General features: G+C 45.8%; 1 protein-coding gene across 1 annotated transcript in view; it reads right to left on the bottom strand.

The window, feature by feature from the left end:
• The window catches only part of RPIA (ribose 5-phosphate isomerase A), a 32489-nt gene extending 5652 nt beyond the window's left edge, over nucleotides 1-26837 (bottom strand). The window contains exons 1-7 of the mRNA XM_088841375.1: nucleotides 26523-26837; nucleotides 18543-18603; nucleotides 16245-16300; nucleotides 4557-4616; nucleotides 2444-2508; nucleotides 1138-1206; nucleotides 297-438 (exon numbers count right to left, since the gene is read on the bottom strand). Coding sequence (XP_088697501.1) covers nucleotides 297-438; nucleotides 1138-1206; nucleotides 2444-2508; nucleotides 4557-4616; nucleotides 16245-16300; nucleotides 18543-18603; nucleotides 26523-26795 — 726 coding nt within the window. The 5' untranslated portion in view covers nucleotides 26796-26837. The remainder of the gene's footprint in view (nucleotides 1-296; nucleotides 439-1137; nucleotides 1207-2443; nucleotides 2509-4556; nucleotides 4617-16244; nucleotides 16301-18542; nucleotides 18604-26522) is intronic.
• Nucleotides 26838-27018: the final 181 nt, after the last annotated feature.

Below are 27018 nucleotides of genomic sequence, written 5' to 3'. Positions count from 1 at the left end.
TAAGCCCAAGTGCCCCAACTGCTGAGCCTAAGTGCTGCAACTATTGAAGCCCATGCACTGAGAGCCTGCGCTCTGCAACAAGAGACGTCACCACCATGAGGAAGCCACACTTCCAGAGCAGCCCTGACTCGCCAAAACTAGAGAAAGCCCTTGAGCATCAACGAAGACACAGTGCAGCCAACAAATAAATAATAAACAGAAGCCACCTGCCCAGTCTGGGTATAGAAGACCTAACGGAAGCAGGAGGACAGGCCCTGAGAGCCGGAACCCATTCCAGAAACCTTCCAGCCACTCACTGCCTTGTTGACGGCCATGCGAAGTTCAATCACGCCCCCAAACTTCTGGGTCACAGTTCGGCTCACTGGGACATAGGCCATAGGGATGACCTCAATGGGGATGCCCTTGTGCCACTGATCCCCGAGGTTCTTCGAATCTTTCCTGGAAAGAACAGAGTCAGAAGTACAACAGATGTCAGTAAGTTCAACGGTACAGACATACCAATTCAGGCCTGGAGTTACTAACGAGGTGAGAGGGCAAGGGAAGTGAGCAGGGCCAAGTGTACAGGGCTTCTAACGGACTGGCTGTGCTTCACTGTTTTTAAAAAGAGTATGTGAAGTAAATATGATAAAAATGTTAAAACCTGGATATGATTGGCTTGTGGTTAAACAGGTATGAGTAACATAATCATTTATGCTCTTCCTACAGCTATAATATTTTTTTTAATTAACATGCTCAGCACAAGTGCCTTCTAGTAGACTCTGAGAGCCTGGTCAAAGACTGTACACAACACTAATCACATGAGACACAGGGGAAGCAGGGGTGCTGGGTCACTGCCCAGGGGCAGGCTAGACCTGCTTCCTCCGAGACTCCTTGCAGGGAGGGACTGGAGCGAATGAGTGATCAATAAGGACATGCTCTGTTAACGAGTATGATATCTGCTTCCTCCTTCCAGCGGACACAAGAAATAGCAGTATCTTCCTTCAGCACCAAAGCAAAACATAATTGTCCAAGGCGCACTCCTGAGTCACAGGAAGGAGGAGTGCCCCTCCCTCCAGCTCTGTTTTCTCCTCCATAAAATGCGGGCTGGCGTCTGAGGCACCTCCTCAGTGGACAGTTCAGAAACACTGAACATCGTACCTGAAATCGGCAATCACGATGAAGCGACTGGCATTGCCGGCCACAATCTTCTCCTGGGTCAGGCAGCCTCTGGGGAATGGGGAAGAAGCAAAGGAACAAACATGGGGCTAAGTAAGACAAAATCTGAATTTGGTAACTAAAGTCAGATACAGGAAACCAAAATCCATTCAGTTCTGACACTTAAAAATTTAATTTTTAATTCTTAAAGGAACAGCCCCCCTAACTCTATCACACTGTGTAACAGACTAAATTGTGTCTCCCTACCCTCAGCCCCCCAACATTCATCTGTTGAAGGCCTAACCCCTAACGTGACTGTATGTGGAAGATGAGGTCTCTAAGGAAGTAACTGTGGTTCAATGAGGTTGCTGAAGTGGGGCTCTGCTCTGATTAGGATGGGTATCCTTCTAAGATGATACCAAAAAGCTCTTACTCTCTCTCCCTCCACCACAGGAGGCTACACTGAGAAGGCAGCCAACTGCAAGCCCAGGGCTTCAGAACTGTGACAAACAAATTTTTCCCTTGAAGTCACCACGTCTAAGATTTTTGTTATGGCACCTGAACTAAGACCTACTGCTTTCAGTAAATGGACTGTGGAAACAGGAGTCTGTGTCTGGGAGAAAGGGTTCCCAGTGGGGCCACAGGCATAACCCAACTAAGATGCATCTTCCAGGGAGCACGGTGGCTGGGGGAGGTCATGTGACTGTGGCATGAAGGGAAGGAGTAAGGACAAGCTTTGAACAACCTGCCCTCTCTGCCATTTGACAGCCAGAGTTATGAAGCAGAGAGAGCACAGTGAGACTTTAAGCACATTTTGTGTCACTCCAGAGTCTGGTTGATTATAAGAACAAAGAGACAGGGACTTCACCTTCAACTCACCACTTCCTAACTCCCCAAAATTAACATTCAAGAAACACCCAATAAATGTTTTCCAAAGGAATGAATACACACATCACTCCCTGCTCAGAGCCCACAGACCTGGTAATCTAGTCCCAGTAATGTGTTTGCTTTAGGCTGTGCAATTTTTTTTTTTTGGCTGTACAATTTTTAAAGTTGGAATCAGCAGAAGGCAGCAGACAGAGAACCCATTAAGATGAATCATTTCATTGACCAGGCTCAGGTCCCTGTCACCAGACTGCTACTAACAACCAGAAATGCCCAGATGGCTCTACAGTCTTATGCTATCAACATCCAAGAAGAAAGACAAACTCGTGTGTGTCACAGAGGCACTGTGCTTATCCTGCATTCCACTTGGATTTGCTAAGGATTAACTGGCAGATACTTGGCAAAAAAAGGCCCCACAACTCACCCACCACCCTTGATGAGGTTGAGGTCAGCGTCGACTTCATCAGCACCATCGATGGCAAGATCGATCTGCGTTGAAGAAAGATACAAAAACCACTGAGACCCTCATGAGGGCAGGCTCTGTGCTAAGCATGAACCTGCAACAGGTCATCAAACCGCAGCTGCCCTATTAGCCAAGCACAGTTACTATTCCTACTTAACCAGTTAGGAAACTAAGACTCCCAGTGGTTAAGTTATTCCGCTAGGGTCATGAGGAAACATGTATGGACCACACCTGGGTGCAGCTCATCCACCACTTTCTTCTTCCTCTACTCTTTGATGGGCTTCTCTGTGGACAAGCTGGAATTACTGAGCATGCAATCTCAGTGTGAGTAACTTCTCCAAGTACAGAAAGAGATATATAGTATATCTGTGGGATTAAAATTTCCCTGGAAGCAGGCAATAATGGAAAAAAGTCTGAGAAGCACTGATTTAGAAACGTCTGAACTAATATGGCAAAAACACGGGTATCCTGACACACATCTGATGTGATTAAAATTTCTGAGATCCCGCCCCCATGATCCCACTAAAGCACCTGTCTGGGCTTGCCCACTGCCTTTAACAGGAAGTTCCACTGCCAGCCCAAAAGCAGTGAAGGAGAATAGGTTCATTCATGTTTCAAAATTTGAAATCAAGAAAGAGATATATTGATTCTTCTCACCACTCCTGGTACTCTGCATGGACCATATGGGAGCCTCAGGAATATTTTTCTAAAAACATGAGCATAAAGAAGGAAATGGCAACCCACTCCAGTATTCTTGCCTGGAAAATCCTATAGACAGAGGAGCCTGGTGAGTTACAGTCCATGGGGCCACAAACAGTTGGACAGGACTGAGCGACTGAGCACACATAAAACCTCAGGGTGCAAATTCACTTCAGGCTGCAAGTCAGAAGTTGCCTAATACGGAGCCACCAAAACTTCAGTGGGGCAGCCTCACTTCAGTCTTTTTACAAGGATGAGGTGACAGTCCACAACGCTCCTCCCCACCCTGAACTGACCCCAACTGCACCGCAGCCAGCTCTCTGGAGACTGGAGGGAGGCAATTTTTTCTGCGTGGGTCCCATGTCCACATTCAGCCCAAAGTATTCTATCACTTGGTCCTAGACTCCCCAGCCAGTCTGAGCACTGTCCGCATATGCCCACATGCTAGCCTGGAGCTGCTCCCAGGGTTCCCATTCTCGCTGGAATGCTCTCTCCTGCCCTTGCCACTAGCCATCACAGCTCTGCTCAAATTTTCACCTCTTCCCACAAAACCCCTCTAAGCAGCAGCACTCTAGAGCTGGCAGCACCTGCCTTCTCCATGCCTTTCTCACATTTGTAAAATGGGATGGTAATAGGTCCTACCGTCCAGACTACAGGAGCTTAAATACAGGTGACCCTGAACAACAGGGTCAGGTTCGAACCATGCAGGTCCACTTAGAGGCAGATTTTGTCCACCACACGTGCACTGCAGTACTACGTGATCCATGGTTGGCTAAATACACAGACGCAGAACCACGAATACAGAAGGCCAACTATGGCACTCAAGCATCTGTGGATTCTGGTTTTCACAGCGGGTCCTGGAACCAAGCCCCTTGGACACTGAGGGATGACTGTGGTTTAATACAGACCAGCACTCAGTAGAATAACTGTACACAGTGAGGGCTCAGGAAATGCCAGCTGTGAGGATGCTCCACACTATCCTCAACTTCAGTCTCTGGATTGCTCATGTGTTCAATCATCTTAATCATAAAACTTCGTTTTAATCTGTTTTCAAAGGCCCAAGCTTGCCTCAGACAATTGCTTCTTATCTCCATTTAGCGGTAAACTCCAAGGGCCAGCCTGCTCATATTACATGTCTGTGTGAGGGTGCAGGAAGTCCTGGGTCCCTGAGCCTCCTCAGTTAAACCACAGGGAATGTCCTGGAAATTAACAACCTCCCCACTTATGACCTCAGCCAGGATTAATATCTAAAGTCCCAGGAGAAGAGGTAGTATGGCTGACTGACTTTCCTCCTAGACTTGATCAGATAGCCTGAGCCCACGAACAAGTGACGGTCATAAAAAAGGACGCAGAAAAACCCAGCAGCCTCTCTTACCTCTGGGTGTCGGTCCAGGTCACTGAGAGTTAAGCCGTACTGCAGGATGAGCTGACGGGCCTGTGGAGAACAGGAAAAGCACCCGAAACCATCACCTCTGAGCGAGGGTGAGGATTCTCAGAAGCCACTTGGATCTAAGGGTCAGACACTCAGTACCACCAAGGCCCCTCCCAAATCCAACCCGTACAACCAAGAGATAGGGATCCAGCCCCAAGAACGGAAGAAGGCAAACAGCACCTACTGAACACTCTGCTCCAGCACTAGACACAGTCCCTCCTCTGTGACCTGTTACTTAAGATGATGTCATGGCCTCCGAAAGCCTCTGGTAACAGACTACAGTTGTTGCTGTTTTACTGAGTTGTCTGACTCTGTGCAACTCCATGGACTGTAGCCCACCAGGTTCCTCTGACCATGAGATGGATTCTCCAGGCGAGAATACTGGAGTGGGTTACCATCCCCTTCTCTAGGGGATCTTCCTGACCCAGGGATCGAACCTGAGTCTCCTTCACTGGCAGGCAGTCTTTACTGCTGAGCCACCAGGGAAGCCCAGTACAGTACAGTAGGTAGCCCTCATCCGTGGTTTCAGTTACCCATGGGCAACCTCAATCCAAAAATTTTACATGTAACATTCCAGAAAGCACAAGTTTTAAACTGCACACCATTTTGAGTATAGCAGGATGAGATCTCTGCTATCTACCCCATCTGGTCCAGGATGTGAATCATCCCTTTCTTCAGCACACCCTACCTGTAGTCACTTAGCCGTCTCAGCTATCAGCCTGATGTCACAGTATCACAGTGCTCGTGGTCAGCCGACCCTTACGCACTTCACACAGGCATTCCTCGGTGTACTGTGCTTCGCGTTACTGTACTTTGTTACCAGCTGAAGGTGGTGGCCACCCCGCCTCCAGGCAGCCTAAGGGTGCAATTTCTCCAAGAGCATTTGCTCACGTTGTGTGTCAAATTTTGGTAGTTCGCACAGTATTTCAAACTTTCATTATCGTTATTACATTTGCTATGGTAGCCTGTGACCAGTGAGCTTTCACGTTACTACTGTAACTGCTTTGGCATTCTTTCAACAATATTTTTTAACTAAGGTATGTCCATTGCTTTTTTAGACATAATGCTATTGCAAAATTACTAGAATATAATAGAGTGTAGACATAACTTCTATATGCACTGGGAAATTCAAGAGGCTCACTCTGTATCATACTACATTATGGCGGAATGGAACCAAACCTGGAATATCTCCAAGGTAAAGCGCCAAAGTACAACAGTGATGCTGGCAATTCAGATACACCAAAGACAAGTCATAAAATGCTTTCTTAAACGCAACAGTAAAAGCTGTTAACTTAGTAAGGAAAGGAAAAAAGCTATACGCTAAGGCTGCTAAAATCTAATATTGTAAGAACAAATCTTCCATCCATGAAACTGTAAAGAAGGAAAAAGAAATTTGTGCCAATGTCACCGTTGCAACCCAAACTGCAAAAGTTATGACTACAGTGCATAAATGCCTAGTTAAGACGGAAAAGGAATTAAATTTTACAATAGTGTATTTTGAGAGAGAAACCATGATCACATAACTTTTATCAGTGTCTTGCTACAATTGTCCTATTTTATTATTAGTTGTTGTTAATCTCTTACCATGCCTAATTTACCAACTGAATGTTATCACAGGTATCTACGTATATGAAAAAATATATACATCACATTCAGTTGTATCTGCTGTTTCAGGCAGCCACTGGGGGTCTAGGAATGTATTCTCCACGGATGAGGGGGCAGGGGGAGAGGGAAGACTACCATTACTTTTTAAAACTTCCTAAGCTAAGGGCCTAAACATTACTTTTTAAAACTTCCTCAACTAAGATTTTGGGCTCCTAAATCACTGCAGATGGTGACTGCAGCCATGAATATTAAAAGACGCTTGTTCCTTGGAAGAAAAACTATGACAAACCTAGACAGCATATTAAAAAGTACAGACATCACTTTGCCAATAAAGGTCCATCTAGCCAAAGCTATGGTTTTTCCAGTAGTCATATATGGATTTGAGAGTTAAACCAAAAAGAAAACGGAACGCCGAAGAATTCATGCTTTTGAACTGTGGTGCTGGAGAAGACTCTTGAGAGTCCCTTGGACTGCAACGAAATCAAACCAGTCAATCCTAAAGAAAATCAGGCCTGAATATTCACTGGAAGAACTGATGCTGAAGCTCCAATACTTTGGCCACCTGATGTGAAGAACTGACTCACTGGAAAAGACCCTGATGCTGGTAAAGACTGAATTTCAATCCTGGGTTTTTATTTGATCCTATGAAAGATTACTGCTTAATCGTTTAAGCATTGTGGAGATGTTTAAAAGTCTCCCTACTTTTCACAGAGACATAATGAAATACATACAATGCAATCATACTGAGATTCACTTCAAAATAACAAAGGCAGAGGAGGAGAAGGGGACAACAGAGGATGAGATGGTTGGATGGCATCACCAACTCAATGGACATGAGTTTGAGCAAGCTCTTAGAGTTTGTGATGGACAGGGAAACCTGGCGTGTTGCAGTCCATGGGGTCTGAAAAAGTAGGACACGTCTGAGCAACTGAACTGAACTGAAACTAAGAGCCAAATCTATAGAACATTAAGGTTTTTTTTTAATAATGTTGTTAAAAAAAATAACAGAAGGCGATCACTATAAATTGATACACAGTGACAATTTCCAGGCCACGCTGTTAAATAAAAATAAGCAAGAGAATACCTACACTCAGAAGAGGATGTAAAGGCAGGACACCAGAATGGCTGCTAGTGAGGAGCATGGCAAATTGAGAGAGCAGACTGGGAAAAAATCAGGATGTTTGTGGCCAAGTCAGCACCACTGACTATATGCTTACAATATATGGATCAACCAAAGCATGGAAACCTTTTTACCAAAAGCCATGTCTAGAAAATATCTTCTGCCTAAAGTCAAAACCACCTGAGATTAAGAATAAGGTTTTGGTTCTAATCTTAAATAAACCAGTCACGTGATCCCTAGCAAGTTTTCTCACCTATAAAAAGATGAGGATAGATAATGACCAATGTCAATCTTCAAATCCTAAGACTCTAACAATAAAACACAAACACCCTGGACTTCCCAATGTATGGCACCTATTTGGATCCTGATTCAAACAAACTGTAAAAAAATATTTTTAAAGGATAAGATAATAGGGGAAATTTGAATCCTAGATTTTTACTTCATCCTATGAAAGATTACTGCTTAATTTTTTAAGTATTATGGAGATATTTAAAAGACTCCCTACTTTTCAGAGAGACATACTGAAATACATACAATGAAATCATACTATGTCTTGGATTCACTTCAAAATAACACAGGTAGAGAATAGGATACAGATGAAACAAAACTGGCCATGAATTGATCACTGTGGAAACTGGGCGATGGGTACACAGAAGTTCATTGCATTATTCAGTACCCTTTTTGAAGTTTGAAATTTTCCATAATAAAAAGGTAAAATAAAATGCTGAGTGAATCAAGTTCAAAAGAAAAAAAGCCCAGGATTTTGAAAGAGAAATACATAATAAAGGGAGAAAACAACAAGAAAAAAGGTACTGCTGGTTCATTTCTCAGTTCCTAGGTTTCTCCCAACATGCTACTGGAGAAACGATACTAATCACAGATCCATAGGCTATAAAAACATTTGGAAGATGAACCCCCAAAGCCCCCCACACACTGTGGTATTCATGCCTTCGGGGAATCCCTGCCCATGACGTCCCGAGGTGGTCCTGTGTTACCAACTGCACACAGCAGACGTGATGGCAAGCCCCAGCTGAGATTAGTTTATAAGAAGAAAGGGCATGCTCCCACAAGATTCCTCCCTCCCTTCCTCCACTTACTCTTTCTATCACACACACTAGGAAAACCTGCTGCCAAGCCCCAAAGACACTGAGAGCCCGGGGACAAGGCCCACTTCACAGCCTGTGAAGAAGTAAGGCTACAACATCCACTTGACAGAGCATGCAAGCAGATCCTTTGAGCAGAGCTGAGATGCCTGCAGCCCTGTCCAACATTCAGCTGCAACCTAATCAGACTCAAGGCAAGAAACACGCAGCTCAACCATTCCAGATTCCTGACCTCTGGAAACTATGAGCTTACAAATGTTTGTTGTTCTAAGCTGCTAAGTTCCAGGGTAATCTGTTCCAGCAAAAGATACCTAATACAGATGCTGCTGGAACAATGATATGAACTGAATGTAGTTCAGTGTGATATTCTATCACAAATAAAACTGTGGTATATACTATCGGTGCTCAGTTCCTCAGTTGTGTCCAACTTTTGCAACCCTATAGACTACAGCCTGCCAGGCTCCTCTGTCCATGTCCATTTTTCAGGCAAGAACACTGGACTCGGTTACCATTTCCTCCTCCAGGGGATCTTCTCAACCCAGGGATTGAACCTGGATCTCCCACATCTCCTGCACTGGCAGGAGGATTCTTTACCACTGAGCCACCTGGGAAGCCCATTATATATACTATGACCCTTGGTAACTGTAAACTTTGGGTTGGCCAAAAAGTTCATTCAGGTTCTTCCATAAGATGTTACATGTGATGTAAACCTGAACAAACTTTTTGGCCAACCCACTAGTTAGAAACAATACTAAGCTACATTCAAATGTATTACATGAAAACTGATGGAAGGAAACAATTCTATCATGATTCCTATGGGGGAAAGAAATCTGTATAAAATATATCATTTTCATTTAACCCAAAGTTTAAAAACTGCCTGCACCATTTGCCAGTGTTATTGTTTCATGAGGATGTTCTGTTTGTCCACCTAGATGGCAATCAGAGTATGCGAGAGCACATTTTATATACACTTTTCACCAGCAGTTAGCTGAGCCAATAGTTGAGTAACTATTATGAGTTCATTCGAAAAGGAGTTACCTAGTACAAACTCCTGCTTTAAGAAAAAAAATGATGAGACTTCCCCGGTGGTTCTGTGGCTAGGACTCCATGGCCCCAATGCAGGGGACCTGGGGTTTGACCCCTGGTTGAGGAACTAGATCCCACGTGCCTCTTCACCACTGCCGCCAGCTGCCTGAGTCAATGCCTGTCCAGAGTCTGCATGTGAAAGGAGCCCAGAGGGTAAGTTCTGCCTGTGTTACGTGGCTGGGAGGCCAGCTGCTCTCCCTTTAAACAGTCTGCATCCCCAGTCACAACGTGAAGGGCCCTGTACAATGACCCAAGGATCCCACTCAGGAGGAACCCTTCGGGCCTGCTTCCATCAGCAGGTCCTCCAACACTCCCTCCTCCCCATATCTGACTGCACCCCCCTACAAGGCCTCTGTGCGCAGGGAGAGAAGCATCACCATGCGTGGCGTGAACTCCTCCTCCCTGTACTGTGCTCCCCCCAGAAGAGATACATTGGGGCTTCCCTAGTGGCCCAGTGGTAAAGAATCCATCTGCCAAAGCAGGAGACACAGGTTCAACTCCTGGGCCAGGAAATCCCACATGCTGTGGAGCAACTAAGCCCAGCCTCCACAACTGTGGAGCCTGTGCTCTAGAGCCAGGGGCTGCAGCTATTAAGCCCGGGAGCCCGAGAGCCCATGCTCCACAACAAGAAAAGCCGCTGTAGTGAGAAGCCCCCACGTCAGAATCAGAGCAGCTCCCACTCTCCAAAACCAGAGAAAAGGCCCATGGAGCAACAAAGACTCAGCACAGCCAAAAATAAATTTTTTTAAAAAAAAAGGAAAGATGTTGAAGTTCTAACCCCCAGTACTTCTGGCTGTGACTTTACTTGGAGATTGGGCTTTTACTGAGGTAATCAAGTCAGAATGAAGTCATGAGAGTGAGCCCTAATCCAATACAAGTGGTGTCCTTAGAAGAGGAATTTGCACACACACGGAGAGGCACACGGGTAGAACGCGTATACATGAAGTAAGAGTGGGGACATGCACCGCAAAGCCAAGTAACGCCAAAGACTGCTAGGAAACCACCAGAAGTCAGGAGAAAGACAGCACAGTTTCTCCTTCACAGCCTCTAAAGAAATCAACATCTAGCCTCCAGAACCTAGAGACAATGAATTTCTGTGTTTTAAGCTGCTCAATCTGTGGTTCCCTGTCAGCGCAACCCTGAGAAACCAATGCAGTGAATTCAACACCACAGCCCTACTGTAGGGATATGGCCCCATGGCTGGCTCAGCCACAGGTGCTCAACTGAGATTAGTATCTGCTGACACCATATACTCCAGGCTCACATGCTGAGGGGCTCCTGAGAGTGTAATGAAACAACTCCTGGCTGTCTCCTCCAGCTCTTAAAAGTGCAGGGAGCAGGAAAGAATGATTAGTTTATAATTCTGGAAAAAAAGACAGGAAGCAATGCCTTCCCAATGCAGTCCCACAGCTGGTGCCTGCAACGCCTCATGGGATCAAGGACAGCGGCATCTGGCAGGCGAGCATTCCTGTTTTTCATCAGTTTTACAATAAAACCTGAAAACTTTGCATCTTCCCTTCTATCACCTAACAGGGGGACTAAAGGCCATTGTGAATAAACGCTTTTTTTGCTTATACCAGATCTAGCTTTTAAATACTATTTTTATTTTCCTCTCTCCAAATCTTTTAACTTTGAAGGGAAAATCTACAAAAATCCTTTAAGTCCCTACAGGTTTACTTGTTTAAAAGATAGAGCATAAAATATTTTGGCTTTCTTTCAGTCACTTCAGGAGACTACAGCTGGCTAAGTGTAACAAAAAATAAGTTTGAATTTGAGGGAGGGGAAAAAAACAAACCTCTGAACAAGTTTATTTTTTAAAGTCCCATGAACTGTGAATGACTCTTCCAACCGATCAACTGGAACTGGCCATCACTTTCCAGCCGTGCTATTAATTACCATCAAAACACACAGGTGCGCTGGGAGGATGCTATCTGAAAAACACAGATCAAACTTCCTTCCAACTAAAGAAGTTTAACTGGAACTTCTTGAACGTGAACACCTGTATTTAGCTCAGCTCTTTCCCCAAACCTCTCTAAATTTATGATAAAGGAATTTTTCTTAATGGCATAAACCAAAAAGAGGAGAAAACAGCAACCAGTTTTTTTAAGTTAGACCACCGATGGACAATGGTAAGTGGCAGAAATGAGGAAGAGAAATCCTAAACCTGTACTGGAGCAAGCTAAGCAACCTCCCAAAAGGTTCCAGGACGCAGCAACACTGTGAACTTCAGAAACAGACACAACAGTGGGAGTGAGCAAGGAAAGCTGGTTGAAAGGCTGTTTGAGAACCTGTTACAGCTTCTCATCCTTCTCCACTTCTTCCAAAGTAGCATGTTTATTCTCCGGTGAAGGTCAAACAGCAGGGCTCGGGACTGGGCTGCCAGGCACAGCTGAAGATGGGGTACTCCAGCAGTGAGCTTTTGCTGTGGAGTCAGACTTGACTGAGCGACTTCACTGTCACTTTTCACTTTCACACATTGGAGAAGGAAATGGCAACCCACTCCAGTGTTCTTGCCTGGAGAATCCCAGGGATGGGGGAGCCTGGTGGGCTTCCGTCTATGGGGTCACACAGAGTCGGACACGACTGAAGTGACTTAGCAGCAGCAGCAGCTACCCCAATACTCAGAGGCTTAAAAGAGCAAATAACTATTAATTCTCATGATTCCATGGACAGATTGAAAAGTGTCTAGTATGACCTCACTCACATGCCTCTTACCCTCCAGGGGAGTTAGCTTAGGCCTGTTCACAAGGCAACAAGAAAGGTTTCAGGAGCAAAAAAGCCAAGCCCCCAAAGCAAAAGCACTTTTCAACCCACTGATGACACATTCCATTGGCAAAACAAGTAATATGATCAAGGCCAGAGTCAAAGACACACTGTAAAACGTAGCAGTGTGTCTAGCACAAGAACAACACTGAAAATGGGAGAAATCAGAAGCAGGTTTATGTCTTGAATAACGACAGATGTCTTCTATTTAGTTCCCAGGATATGGCAGCTATGCCTACTCCTCCTAAAAGGGCACTGGGCAGTCTACTCTGGGAAACCTGACAGTCAAAGGAAAGAAAAATTATCTGACTCCAGAAGTTCCTCCCAAGATAAGGGCTTGGCAGGCAAGCAGAGAGCAAGGATTACCCTCACCCTGAGAGCTGCTTTCCAATCAGCTTCTTAGTCTACCTAGTGTTCAAAACAAGCAGGCAGCTAAAGAACACCAGAATTAAGAAGTGCCAGAATTAAAAAACAAAAAGACCAAGCATTCTCACAATATTTGTCTGTGTTGGTTGTGACTTCACTATATCAGTCAAAACTCAGAATTACATGCTAAAAAAAGGGTTTTTTTGTTTGTTGTTTGTTTTTTTTACCGCACCACATGGCATGCGAGATCAGAATTCCCCAACCAGGGTTCAAACTCGTGCTTCCTGAAGTATAAGTGTGGATTGCTTAACCTTAACCACTGGACAATCAGGGAAGTACCAGAAAAAGAGTAAATTGTACTGTATGTAAATTATAATTCCAACAAACTGTAAATAACAGCAACAAAAAAATTCTGAGGAAAGATAAGAGGGAGAAGAGACCTTAGAACAAAAACACTGACCTTAGAACAAAAACAAAAGCATTAATATCTTCAGGGAGCTTAGAGAAGAAACTGTAAAAATTGAACCCATAAAACAAACTAACAAAAACTACTCAGAGAACACCAAAAAGAGTTCTTACATGAAATAAAACATATGAAAGCAAAGAAAGCTCAATAGAAGGGTTAGAAAAAGACAAAGCCAAAAAGACAAAAGGACAGAACAGGCCATGAGCACCAAGGACTTAACCAGGGTCCCAAAAGAAAGATCAAAGAAAACAGAAAAGAAAATCAAAGGAATAATAGGGAAAAAGAAAAATCCCCCAAATTGAAGATGGTCAATTTGTAGAATGACATATCCCAGCAAGCGCCGAGCACAGTGGACAAAAATAAACCCACACCAAAGTGAAATTTCAAAACACTGGAGATAAAGATAATATAAGGGTGTAGGAGTTCAGAAAAAATGAAAAATAGACTTCATACAAAGGATCAAGAATCAATAGCACCAAGCTCAATAGCAAATTGAAAGCCAGCAGACAGAACCAAGAACTAAGAACTGATTTAGCATAGATTGCTATACCCAATACCTGAGTTCCAGAGAGGCGAGAATAAAGATATTTCAGACATCCAAAGTGCCGACAAGTTTGCACACCATGCACTTGGGTAGCTGTCTGAAGCAGCAGTCCCCAACCTTTCTGGCACCAGGATGGGTTTCATGGAAGACGATTGTTCCACAGGGGTGGGGAGGTGGTTTGCAGATGATTCAAGCACATTACATTTACTGTGCATTTTGACTACAATGTGATTATATAATGAAATAATTATACAACTCACCATAATGCTGCCACTGATCTGACAGGAGGCGGAGCTCAGGTGTAATGAAAGCAATGGGGAGCGGTTATAAATAGAGATGAAGCTTCCCCAGTTCCTAACTGGCCACAGACAGGAACCAGTCCATGGCCCAGGTGCTGGGGACCCCTGATATGAAAGACATGTTTCACTAAAATTGAAGGAAACAAAACTGAAGGATGTAGGGGAGTAGTGAGGAGGAACAAGACCAAGGGACTGGATGATCCAAAACGAGACAGAACAGGTAAGTTCTTGAGCGTGAAGGGAGACGCCTCCAAACCCACAGCAGGGCACAGCTGCTAGCAACCAAGACTCAGGCAAGAAGATGGAAGTCACAGAGTGGAATATCCACTGGCCAGACAGGTGAGACTGTCCATGTAGCTAAGAGTTTGAGGCTGAATTAGTAAGGAGTATGTAGATAACCTGACAAATGGAAAAAAAAAACAAAACAAAGGCATGATTTACTTAACTTTCAGAAAAACAGAACAATGGGCAGGTAAGGAAGCGTAACCATAGCACACTGAACAGTTCAGCTGTAGTTTGGACATCACCCTTCTGCAAGCACTCAGTAAGCCTCACCAGAATATGACCGTCCTGAAGACTGGGAGAAGGGTGTATGAACTGTGGGAACAAGGAGGGAAGAGATAATCAAATGCTCATCTTCCTTTCACCCATTCAGTGTAGAATTATTACCTAAAGTTGAAAAAAAATGCAAATAGCAAGAAAAGTATGTAGTTTCCAGATTCTGGTGCATACATCCAATGAACTAAAATAGCTTTAAAAGTATGTCCACCTATGGGACTTCCCTGGCAGTCCAGTGGCTAAGACTGCAAGCTCCCAATGCAGGGAGTCTGGATTCGATCCACGGTCAGAGAACTAGATCCTGCATGCCACAAAGATCCTGCATGCCATAATGATGATCAAAGATCCCGAATGCCACAACTAAAACCCAGAACAGCCAAATAAATAACTATTAGGAAAAGAGCAAGAAACAGTGGTGGTTGGAGCTGGGGGGAGCAGGGATTAAGGGAGTGTTTTGCTTTTTAATTAAAAAAACTGGAATTATTTGACTCTTCAATCTACATGTATGTATAACTGTGGGCTTCCCCAGTAGTTCAGATGGTACAGAATCTGCCTGCAATGTAGGAGACCCAGGTTCGATCCCTGGGTTGGGAAGATCCCCTGGAGAAGGAAATAGCAACCCACTCCAGTATTCTTGCCTGGAGAATCCCATGGACAGAGGACGGGCTACAGTCCATGGGGTCACAAAGAGTTGGACACGACTGAGCAACTAATGTCATATACAACTTCAAAAATGAACACCAATATCAAATAACATTAAATAAGAAAAATGCTAGATGATCAATTCATTTGGAAAAATTACACACTTAAGATTTTTCAAAAGACCAAGGCAACCCATCACAACCCTTCTGACTTAAGAGTATCTCCTCAGGACAGCCAGATTTCAAAAGCAAGAAAGGCCAGGTAAAACCACTTCCTTTCCAACCTGACATAAGAATTATGGTACTGTCTTCATTCCCCTGGGTGCCCACCCAGCTGGTCAGAGTCTCCAAGAGATTTAACTTCAAGGAATTTCTGGCAGGACACACTATCCTAACTTCTTATCCTGCCTCCTCCTCCATTCCCACTGACAGGCTGGGGCACACACCTGACTTAGAAGGAAACTTTCGCTGTTTAGTCGCTCAGTCATGTCCAACTCTGCAACTCCATGGACCATAACCCACCAGGCTCCTTTGTCCATGGGACTCTCCAGGCAAGAATACCAGAGTTGGTAGCCATTCCATTCTCCAGAGGATCTTTCTGACCCAGGGATCAAACCCCAGTCTCCCCCATTGGCAAATGGATTCTTTACCACTAAGCCACAAGGGAAGCCCAAAAGGATACTGTCCTCTCCCTTCAGGTCTGTCCCTTCACCAGAGCTACCTGCATTGCTGAGCCTCCAGGACTGAGAGCTTCTTTAACCAAGTTCACAATGTCACAGGAGCACCAATTGCCAGCAATGTCAACCTTTAACCCCAGCTCCTCAGGAGCTCCTCAATGAATTTAATGAGAGATGATACACAACAACCTCGCCTCCCTGAAAATATTCAGAGTAAATAAAGGAACACCTCTGAAACCATGCTTCCGAGGAGCAATCTCCCATCAGTCGACTACCCTCCTGCTCCTGACTCTCTCACCCAGAACCACCCTGGCGCACAACCCAGAGCCACAGCCCCTCGTCCTCAGCGACCTGGAAGATCCAGTGACAACTGCCAAGATGGAGAAGGGAAAGCAGGACATACCTGGAAGGAGGTGGGAATACAGACGAGGTTCAGATTCTCTTGTTTCACTCTTTCCGCTGTGAAGACAAAAGCCACGTTGGTGGTTTTTCATTCTCCTCACTTTAACTTCCTCGTCACACACACAATTGCTCAAAGCCAGCGAAAAAGGTCTAATCCCCACCACTAACAGGTGCCTTTCATTCCATGTCTCCACCCTTGGTGGAAAGTTGGTAAACAGACTTCGCATGTCACCAGACAAGGACAAAAAATGACTAAAGAGGTTAAGTACTAATCATGGAAAGAGAAACATCAGTGTTTGCTAGAATGTGTTTGGCATTATTCAAAGAACTTTGTATATATGAATTCTTTTAATCCAGGAACCCAAAGGTAACTAGAATTATTATTTCCACTTTACAGACGAGGAAAGAGGTGCAGAGAGACAAAAATTACTGGTAAGCAACTAACAAACAACAGAACCATGATCTGATCCCAGGCAGTCTAGTGCCACAGTCCTAATTACTTCCCTACATTGCCTTTTACAGAGAAAAGCTAGAACTTGACTTCTGCATTTAGTAAAAAATATAATCATTTATAGACCACAGAGGGCAGTTAAAAGACGGTTTATTTATTCACTTAAAATTTGCACCTTTCCAGAAAGTTTCATTTAAACAAAAAGAAAAGTCTTAGGAATTCCCTGGTGGTCTAGTGATTAAGACTTGGTGCTTTCACTGATGGGGCCCAGGGTTCAGTCCCTAGTTGGGGAACTAAGATCCCACAAGCCACATGGTATGGCCAAAAACCAAAAAAATCTCAAGGGATGCAGACAAAGAATGCCTCCTCTCATTTTAGTAACAAAGGATGTCATCAAGTCATGAGTCACTGCACCCACCCTAGGCGGTGCACCCTGAGAGGATTCAGGATGGAGGAAAACAGGACACTGGCCCCAGATTAAGGTGCACATCAAAAGAGTAATTTCATTAAGCCCAGACTCTTGCATCTTCCCATACACAGAAAAGCACTAAATTTATTAACTTGTGATGTCTGGTTTTTCCTTAATTAGCAGTAATCTTTTGATGTTCAACTACTGGAGTTCTGTGTTGTTGGTTTTTTTTTTTGCAAAAACTCCTACATGTCCTGGCTTCTCAACAGTCCCTCAGAGCTATCTGAAAAGCTGTATCCCAGGCTTAAGTCCTCAGTAATGCCCCAAATAAAACATAATTCTTGGGGAATTCCCTGGCAGTCCATCCAGAGGTTAGTACTCTGCAATATCACTGCGAGGAAAAGGGTTCAGTCCTCTTCAGGGAACTAAGATCCAGCAAGTCATGTGCTAAGACCAAAAAAAACCAAAAATCATAATGCTCAATTTTTAGGTTGAGCTTTTTCTTTTTCCCAGTCAACAGGGGAAAACTGTCTTACTAAAATTATCAAATCTCTTCAGTCACTGAATGTGCACCTAGGGAGGTTTAGATGGCACTATTACAAAATCTACAGTAACCCCTGTGCCCTAAAAGCCCCCGACATGCACACAGTGCTGAGGCACAGGGTGTACCACACTGAGGCCCCATTAGGCTAATGAGAAGGCTTCCAGAAGCCGGCATGCCTGCACCACAATCATTCCTTCAAGACAGAGCGTTCCTGGGCTTTGTCCCCTGAGCACAGCCCCTTGGCACCAGGCAGGAGAGCAGCATTCAGGAAAGCCTCTCCTCTGGGCTATGTTCTCACAAACAAGAGCAGGGCCGTCAAACCTGTTGAGCAGCCACCGGGGTTGATAGTTCCTGAGCCTTTCCTGAGCCCAGAGACACCCAAATCCAAATGAAGTCAGCACCTGCGGAGCCAGCCACCAACTGCAAGGTCACACCCATGCCATGGTCACAAATAGGACAAGCCTGGGCTGGCCTCGATTTGTGTCCCTGAGGGACCTCCAGCCTGAAAGGGCTTGCCTGCCTCAGGATCCATGAGGCGACACACACATTCACACCACACCAATGATGATGATTAAGGTTCCAAGGAGAACACACACAAAGACACACAGAGACACAGACACACACACACACACACACACCCCTCACCTTAAGTCAGCTCCTCAGCTCCTCACCTGCAGTTCAGAGCAAAGAAAGCCAGAGTAACCCCCAGAGTTGGGTGACGGGGCCCAAGAATAGCACTTAGAGGAGGACAGAAATACTCACTTGACTGCAGGCTCCACATGGCTGGCACCAAGCTGGGCAGATGCCGAGCCAGTGCCCGCTTCCTACTTCTCCTCTATATCTCGCCCCCCACCACCGTCCTGCACAAAACATTGAGTTGGCCCCAAGAACATACCTATTCGCTGCACAGCGTGGACAATTGTAGAACCACTCCCGATTCCCAGCACTTGGTTATTCTGCAAAGATAAAAAAAGAAGAGGGAAACTTTATTAATACTGTATTTTACTCCCACTCCAGTGCCCTTTCTAGAGCTATAAAATTATAAGGAATAGCAATTCACTGACATGGGCTCAAAGCAGGTACTGTGTCCACAGAAATATAATCACTGAACCTCAAAGCTGGACTCTGTTCTGGGGCCCAGTGGCAACTTATCAGCAGAGCCCTCCTCCTTCCATCCTTGACAATGCCACTACCATTTACTCCTCTTCAAAGATAAACTGAGGCAGACTAAAACTTTAAGATTTTATTTCAGCAAAAATCAACTTGAACTGGGCAGGATTCATCCTAGCAAACAGAAAGGATCTCTTAAGCTGTAGACTTTTATAGCAGGAAGGGATCAGGAAATAAAGAAGCTACTTTGGGCTAAAAGGGAGTTCGTTACTGTAAGGTGAATTCCCTGTAGGGGATGGCAGGGGTCTTCCAGGCAGATGGCCTTGCTAGTGCTGATGAGGCGATCCTTGATTGGCTGGGCTAAGATTCCATTTCTGGAGGAGCCAAAAGAGTAATTAATTATCAGTTTGGTGATGTGGGGCTTGGCATAAGCAACTCCCTTTGGGGCCTGCTGTCTTATTTTTTACACTCCTCATATTCTACCACACAGAAATGGCCCGCAGATGAACACTGGAGGATTTTTGGCCAACTCCAAAGACAGGAATCAGAAAGGCCATAGGGAAAAACAGAGCCTAGCTGTACATTAACAGCAGAAAACAGAGGTTCCTGACTTCAGTGACTTTTCATGTATCTTTCCATATTGTAGATGTCAAGTTTTAACATCCACAAGGCAAGGGGCTGACCACAGTCTCCTTCAAGTTGGTGGCATCACAGCAAACCTCAGAGACGCATCAAGTCTACCATCCAGAGCTCCAACCAAAGCCAACAGAAGAGAGGAGAGTCTGAGGCAACCTTGAATATCAAATCACATCAAGGGATCCTCATTTCACACAAATCTGCTTCAGAGAATATGGGGAGAGAGGGAAAGTTGAGCTGGGAACAGGAGAAACAGTCTTCATCTGGTGGCCGTATAGGAAACCATTCCATGAGTACACAGGCATCACACTACTGAGCCTGTCATTGTAAGAAAGGGGGAAGGGACCTGAGAGCCCAGCAGGGACCCAGCTGAGGTCAGTCAGTTAGACCACAGACAGCGAAAGATGGCCAGGGTACTAACAGGAACTAATGTGGAGCTTGGTTCCTAAGCAAATTCCTGGGAGTAATCTCGTCCCTGTTTAGGGCAAAACAGCTACAGGCCAAAGCAGCAGCTATCATCTACTAAGCACCTACAAAGATTTACAAATGTTGATAAAGTTGAATCTCACAACAATCCCTTGTGACCTCAAAGCCCTTCAGAGGTAATTCAATACCCCAAGGGGAAAGAGATGGGGAAAGAGTGGAAACAGTGGCTGACTTTATGTTTGGGGGCTCCAAAATCACTGCAGATGGTGACCGCAGCATGAAATTAAAAGACACCTGCTCCTTGGAAGAAAATCTATGACCAACCTAGACAGCATATTAAAAAGCAGAGACATAACTTTGTCAACAAAGGTCTGTCTAGTCAAGGCTATGGCTTCTCCAGTAGTCATGTATGGATTTGAGAGTTGGACTATAAAGAAAGCTGAGTGCTGAAGAATTGATGCTTTTGAACTGTGGTGTTGGAGAAAACTCTTGAGAGTCCCTTGGACTGCACGGAGATCCAACCAGTCCATCCTAAAGGAAATCGGTCCTGAATATTCATTGGAAGGACTGATGTGGAAGCTGAAACTCCAATACTTTGGCCACCTGATGCAAAGAACTAACTCATCTGAAAAGACCCTGGGATGGGAAAGATTGAAGATGGGAGGAGAAGGGGACGACAGAGGATGAGGTGGTTGGATGGCATCACCAACTAAGTGGACACGAGTTTGAGGGAACTCCAGGGGTTGGTGATGGACAGGGAGGCTTGGCGTGCTGCAGTCCATGGAGTCTCAAAGACTGACACGCAAAGACTGTCGCTTGGACATGACTGAGCGACTGAACTGAACTGACTGAAGCAAAAATTTAAGACTTAGAAATGAGCGAGAGACTGTAAGATTCTTTCAAAGAAATGCTGGAATCTGCAGGCATTATCTGATCCTACAGGGGAGTGTGCCCCTGCAAATTCTTGCCCACTGAAATGCAAATTGTTTTGTGAAATCCAATTATCCTATAATTCTTGTTCAGTCAATGATAAGTCCGACTCTATGTGACTCCATGGACTACAGGGACCAGGCTTCCCTGTCCTTCACTATTTCCCAGAGTTTGCTCAAACCCACGTCCATCAGTGATGCCATCCAACCATCTCACCCTCTGTTGCCCCCTTCTCCTGCCTTCAATCTTTCCCAGCATCAGGATCTTTTCCAATGAGTCAGCTCTTTGAATCAGGTGGCCAAAGGATTGGAGCTTCAGCATCAGTCCCTCCAATGACTATTGAGGGCTGATTTCCTTTAGGATTGACTGGTTTGATCTCCTGCTATCCAAGGGACTCTCAAGAGTCTTCTCCAGATTTATAAGAGTTCCTGTAAATTTATTTAAACATTCCCTGACTGTACATAATTTTGTGGTTCTTTGAGTTTTCCTGTGAACAGTTTGGGTTTCCCAAGTGGTGCTAGTGGTAAAGAACCCACTTGCCAATGCAGGAGACATAAAAGACATGCATTCGATCCCTGGGTAGGAAAGATCCTCTGGAGAAGGCCATAGCAACCCACTCCAGTATTCTTACCTGGAGAATCCCACAGACAGAAGCGCCTGGTGGGCTACAGTCCAGAGGGTCACACAGTGTCAGACATGTGAAGTGACTTAGCAGTGAACAGGTTATAGCATCTTTTCCAGTTCCCTCAATTCAATGAATCAAATTGGGGAAAGAAAAAAAAAACCTCTGATAATGTTATTGTATATCTGTATCATGATTTTACCTTTAAAAAGAAAGTCATTTTTTGGCAATATTAATTACTCCCCTACACAGCCTCACCTTGAATAAGCAACTTCAGGAAGTTCAATTTGCTGAAACATTTCAATTAAAATCTCTTAGAGTTTCAGCAACTGATTAACAATGAACTCATTTGGCAAGGGGCAGGGGGGCCCTTTGTAGGAGGAAGAAAGGTCCTGGAGGCCCCTTGGGACAAACTCCCCATGGGACAAATGCCACAGGAACCTCCAGGGCGAGCCCATGGACCCCACTGCTGATACAGTCCTTCTCAAAGTGAGAGGACAACCCTAGCAAGAAAAGACTGGAAAGGACGAAAGGTGGAGGGAATTACAAAAAAAAGAACAAATCAAACGCTAATGTCCCTGTTTCTAACTGGGCCTCTCCTACCTACAAAGGGTTCTGCCCATCAACCCCTGTGTTCCTGATCTGATGAAAGTCACTTTTACTGGCTCAAAGGTTACCACATAACACCAACAGGCCTTAAAATGGAGCTCGTGTTAGGTCAGGAATCCACCCATGGTGGTGCCTTCACAAAGGTAATGCATCTACCAGCTGCTTAGCTACCTGGGCAAACCTCAACAGCAAGGTCTTCAAGACCAGTAAATGCTACACCACCACACAAAATAGATGAACATCATAAAAATGTAAAAATCTTCAAGTAACGGGGAAATGCCTTAACTAGGGGGCTTCCCTGATGATACAGCGGCTAAAGAATCTGCCTGCAATGCAGGAGACACAGGACATGCTGGTTCGATCCCTGGGTTGGGAAGATCCCCTGGAGGAGGAAATGGTGACCCACTCCAGTATTCTTGCCTGAAAAATCCCAAGGACAGAGGAGCCTGGTGGGCTACAGTTTGTGGAGTTGCAAAGAGTCATACATGACTGAGTGACTAGGCAAACATGCATACTCCCAGCAAACTAAGCAAACAAGGAAATGCCTTGACTAGGCAGGTCCGCGTGACCATCACACCTGACGTGAAGCTAAGAGCTCCAGCTACACAGTAATTCAACTGCCAGATTCCTCCTTTTCCCACTCTCCTGTCACCCAGCAGGCAGGGAGCACACAGATGAACTTGGGTGAGTCACACAAGCTCTGTGCAAGGCTCCTCCCTTGGCTTTTTTTTGGTAGAGGCCAAGAATTGCCCAGACCTTCCAGGCCCAAAGCTCTTCAGCCCTGTGGTCTTGCTGCGCTGGAATCCAATGACTGGCCAGGAATCAGTGTAACAGCCAAAGCTATACAGAGGTGGCCCAACAGTAGCCAGGCAGGCTCCACTGGAGGAGCAGGCCCCTGCTAATGACAACACTAAACCACAGGTCATATGTGCAACATCACAACTTGGCTCACCATGTCCAGTGGGGTAACCTCTTTTGTTGACCTAGTGGAACTATTGTCCACCAACTTCTTTAAGCTCAGCCAGCCAAAAAGCAAAGGCCAGGCTCCAAAGAGAACAAAGGAGGTTACAGACCTTCAGGAGAACGTGGCCTGAGTGGTGACCGGTCCTGCACCAGCATACCTGAGTCAAGGGTAGCTACCTAAGTCCTTCAGTAGAGAATTCTCCAAAATTTCCATTCACCCAGGAATGGAAGTAGTCACCACACTGGAGCACCACGGGGCTCGGGAAGGGAAACCCTAACACCCCAGTGATTCACCCTACAACCTCCATGTGTGTCCACACTCCACACAACTCATCAAACATTTAGTAGGGAGGTCCCACTGCAACCAATGTCGAATGAAAATCAAGTTTACTACCGTCCAAAAGTTCACCCTTCATGGGACTGGGATACACACATAACTAGACCATAAAACGTAAAGCACCTAAGAGGTATGGAGGACTACAGAATTTAAAGGAAGAATTCCTCCCCCTACAAGGCTAGGGAAAAACTGAAAGGAAGAATGGCCTTTGAACCAAACCCTGAAGGACAGGGTTCTCACAGGCAAGAGCAACAGACAAGAAAGAGTATTCTAGGTAGAGGGTAGTGACATTAAAACAGCCACGCCAGCAGTCTGTCCCTTCCAATGTTCCGGTCTCTGGGAGAGAGGAGAGCAGAGAAGGAAACAAGACTGTGGGCTTCTTATCCATGTACCCCTCCACCTAGCTCACTACTGGCTTGTAACAGATGTCATACGGAGGTTAGGATAAGGCTAAGAGCAGAAGGGAGCTTCAGCAGATGACAGTGCGTCACTTGGCTGGTCAGAAAAGGAGACAAGGGCAACTGCGATCTTCTGGCCACAGGGAAAGTTGGTCCACAGAAAGGTCAGTTCTAAGAACATTCCAAAGGTGGAACCAATAGAACCTGGCACATAAGCTACCTTGATAAACTTATACAAACTGAGTATAAAACTGAGCAGGCCCTTGTGCCCTGTTTGTTGTTTGTAGGAAAATAGGCTTCATACAGCCTTCTTGACCTTCCCTGAGTTCCAAAGGACAGATACTAGCAGTCAGTATTCAGGTAAGGTAAGGAATGCAGAAGCAAGGGAGGAGCAGTCAATAAAGCACTGAGAGGCAAGGTCCTGCTTCCTCCTCAAGGAATATACATGACAACGCATCTCTGAGTTCTTCCACAGGAACTAAGGCCCCACCCAAGTAGAAAACTGCTAACCACCACATAGTTACTTCACCATCAGCCAATCAGAAGAAGGTCTACACACAGCAGAAGATAAGACTCTGACCCCCTCCCTAAATGATTAACTGCAATTAACGTCCCCTTTCACCTTAGGAGTAGGTTCTAGAAGTCTGCCTTCTCTCCAGGTTGCCAGCCTCCAGAACAAAGCAATCTTTTCTTTCCAGCCAACACTTGTCTTTCAAGGGATGAGCAGTCAAATCTGAGTTGGGTAACAAGGAAACAATTTCAAGACACAAAGTGCTAAAGGAAAATCTGGCCTTGGAAAAAAAAGAATAACCCTGGGGAGGGCTGTTAAACCTTGACAATCAGGTACAGGACTACGATCAATAAACTTGTCTTGGAATTAAATGATCTTGTTTGCAAAATATCCAGGATCAGCAGCTCCTCCTCCCCTTAGCCACATCTCTGGCCTCCACACCAACTACCTGACACATAGCAGGCACTCAACAAGTTCCCAGAACAGGAATGAAATGAATGAATCAGTGGTAAAAAGTACAAAATACAGGACTTCCCTGGTGGCTCAGTAATAAAGAATCCACCTGCCAATGTAGGGGACGTAGGCTCCATCCCTGGTCCAGGAAGATCCCAGTAGAGCAACTAAGCCCGTACGCCCCAGCTATTGAGCCTGGGCTCTAACGCCTGGGAACTGCAACTACTGAAAACTGTGTGCCCTGGAGCCCATACTCCGCAACAAGAGAACCCGCTGCAATGAGAAGTCTGCACACTGCAACTAGAGAGTAGCCCCGGCTCACCACCAACTAGAAAAACAGCTGAAGCAGCGACAAAGACCCTGCACAGTCAAAAATAAATCATAAATAAAATTATTTTTTAAAAAACCATTCAAATAGTGTTGACATCTCAGCAAAGAAGTCTGCAAAGGAAAATGTTAACTGAGACTGGGGTGAATGCCAAAAGGTCAATGGAGATCTCCCCAGGATTGTCTGGCAACTTCAGGCAACAGGTGGCTGGGGGCTCTGGCCTGAGGTGGGGGCTTGCAAATTTTTATTTAACCAAATACATAATAAAAAAAACAATGGTCAGGAAGACAAAATAGTAATAGGAAAACAGGAAATCTAACATACAGGTCTTTTCTATTTTTATAGATTTCATTTGCCCATTACCATTCACTTTCTCGAGGCATTTAAAATTTCAGCTGATTGTCCCAATGTTGCAGCTGAGACACTGAATCCCAAAAGGAGAGCCAGATGACACATCCGACATTATCTCTGTGAATTCCCATAGAAATTCCTATTGCTAACCAGACTATTACACCAGAAAAGGGCAGCGATGTAACTGGGGGAAGGGCACTGGAACAGGAGTCACTGGGTTTGGATCTGGAAGAATACTCGGTCATTCCTCCTACAGAACACGCTGAGCCACAGGTTACCACGCGGGCCCCTCCCACTTGGCCAGGCTGTAGGAGGATCTAACATCTATCCAGCAAAATAACTTCGTGCACGAAAGCATTACCAAACGTAAAGAATAAAGAACCATTATTAGAGAAAAGAGAATCTGATACCACTTTCCAGAAAGCAGAACACACTAAAAGTCAATGAAACCCAGGAAACTCCACCTAAGGGCAGAGATACTCCATTTGGCTCCCAGCTTCCAAAATTCTTACAATTAAGATAATTGATTGTTGACAGCAAATCCAAAAGACTCCACCAAGAGGACCACACCCGCCACTTAGCCAACAAGTGGGGTCACGACCTCACTGACACTACATTACGACCTCACATTAACAGCTAAACATCTCCACATCCCGACCTTAAAGAGGATCTCCAGACTACAAGTGCCCACCCGAGCCCTGCCAAAAGGAGGAGGTTTAAGTCTTTGACTCCTCCTCCGCTTTCCGCCGGCAAGTACATTCAGGAGCCGGTGCGCGCCCAGCTAAGCACTTCCGTGGAGTTAAATTTCAAAACACTTTTTTCAAATCAGCTCCCCAACGACTTCCCTGGGCAGTGAAGCGAGGTGAACACCTCTCGGCACTCCCAGTCTCTTATCTGTTGATAAGGAAGCCACGCGCTAAGTCCCTCCTAACCCCTCTCCGAACATCAGACACAGACCACCACGCTCCACTTGGCAAACTGTTATCTGGCCTGACAGCTCAACTTTAGGGCACTCGGCCCCCACCAATTCCATATTTCAAAGGCCTTGAAGGAGCAGGTCTCAAGGCAGGTCAAGTGCGTACTCTCTCCCCTCTCAGGCAGCCCCCGCTCTGCCAGGAACTTGGCGCACCTGGCAGCGCTCAGAGCCCGCAGCAAGAGCCCATAAGGCCGAGCACGGGCGCCCAAGCCCTGAACTGCTCACCTTCACGTGGTTCTCCACGGCCGCGCGGCCAGCCAGCTTCTTGGCCTCTTCGGCCTTTGACATCGCGGAAGGGCCCGGACAGACGCTGTTAGTCTCCCTGCCGCCAGTACTCGTGCTGCCAGCGCCGAACTGCGAGCGTCCCGGCAACTGCACGTGGGAACCCGGAACGCCCCAGCTGTTCCCGCCTCCGCCAGAGGCCGCGCCCCCGGCCCGCCCGGGCAGCGGGGCCAGGACCCGCCCGTAGAGGGTGCTGAAGGGCCCGGGGCGCTGCATCCCGCCGCCTCGCTCCAGCCTCCGCCACGGTCCCCTCCCCCGGCTCCGCCGGAAGTCTTGCATCCCACGTACGAGGTCCGCTTCCGCTGAGGCGCGGTACTTGCTGGGAAGTGTAGTTCTAGGTCTTCAGTGACCGGAAGCCGCGCCCCAGCCTGGACTACCAGCCCCACAATGCTCCGCGACCGGGTGCGCAAATCGAAAACGAACGTTGGTGTGACAGCTC

This window comes from Moschus berezovskii, chromosome 11, assembly GCF_049115385.1.
Source record: "Moschus berezovskii isolate FMDL1 chromosome 11, NW_MosBer_1.0, whole genome shotgun sequence".
Taxonomy (NCBI): domain Eukaryota; kingdom Metazoa; phylum Chordata; class Mammalia; order Artiodactyla; family Moschidae; genus Moschus; species Moschus berezovskii.
This window is presented reverse-complemented; position numbering and strand designations above follow the sequence as displayed.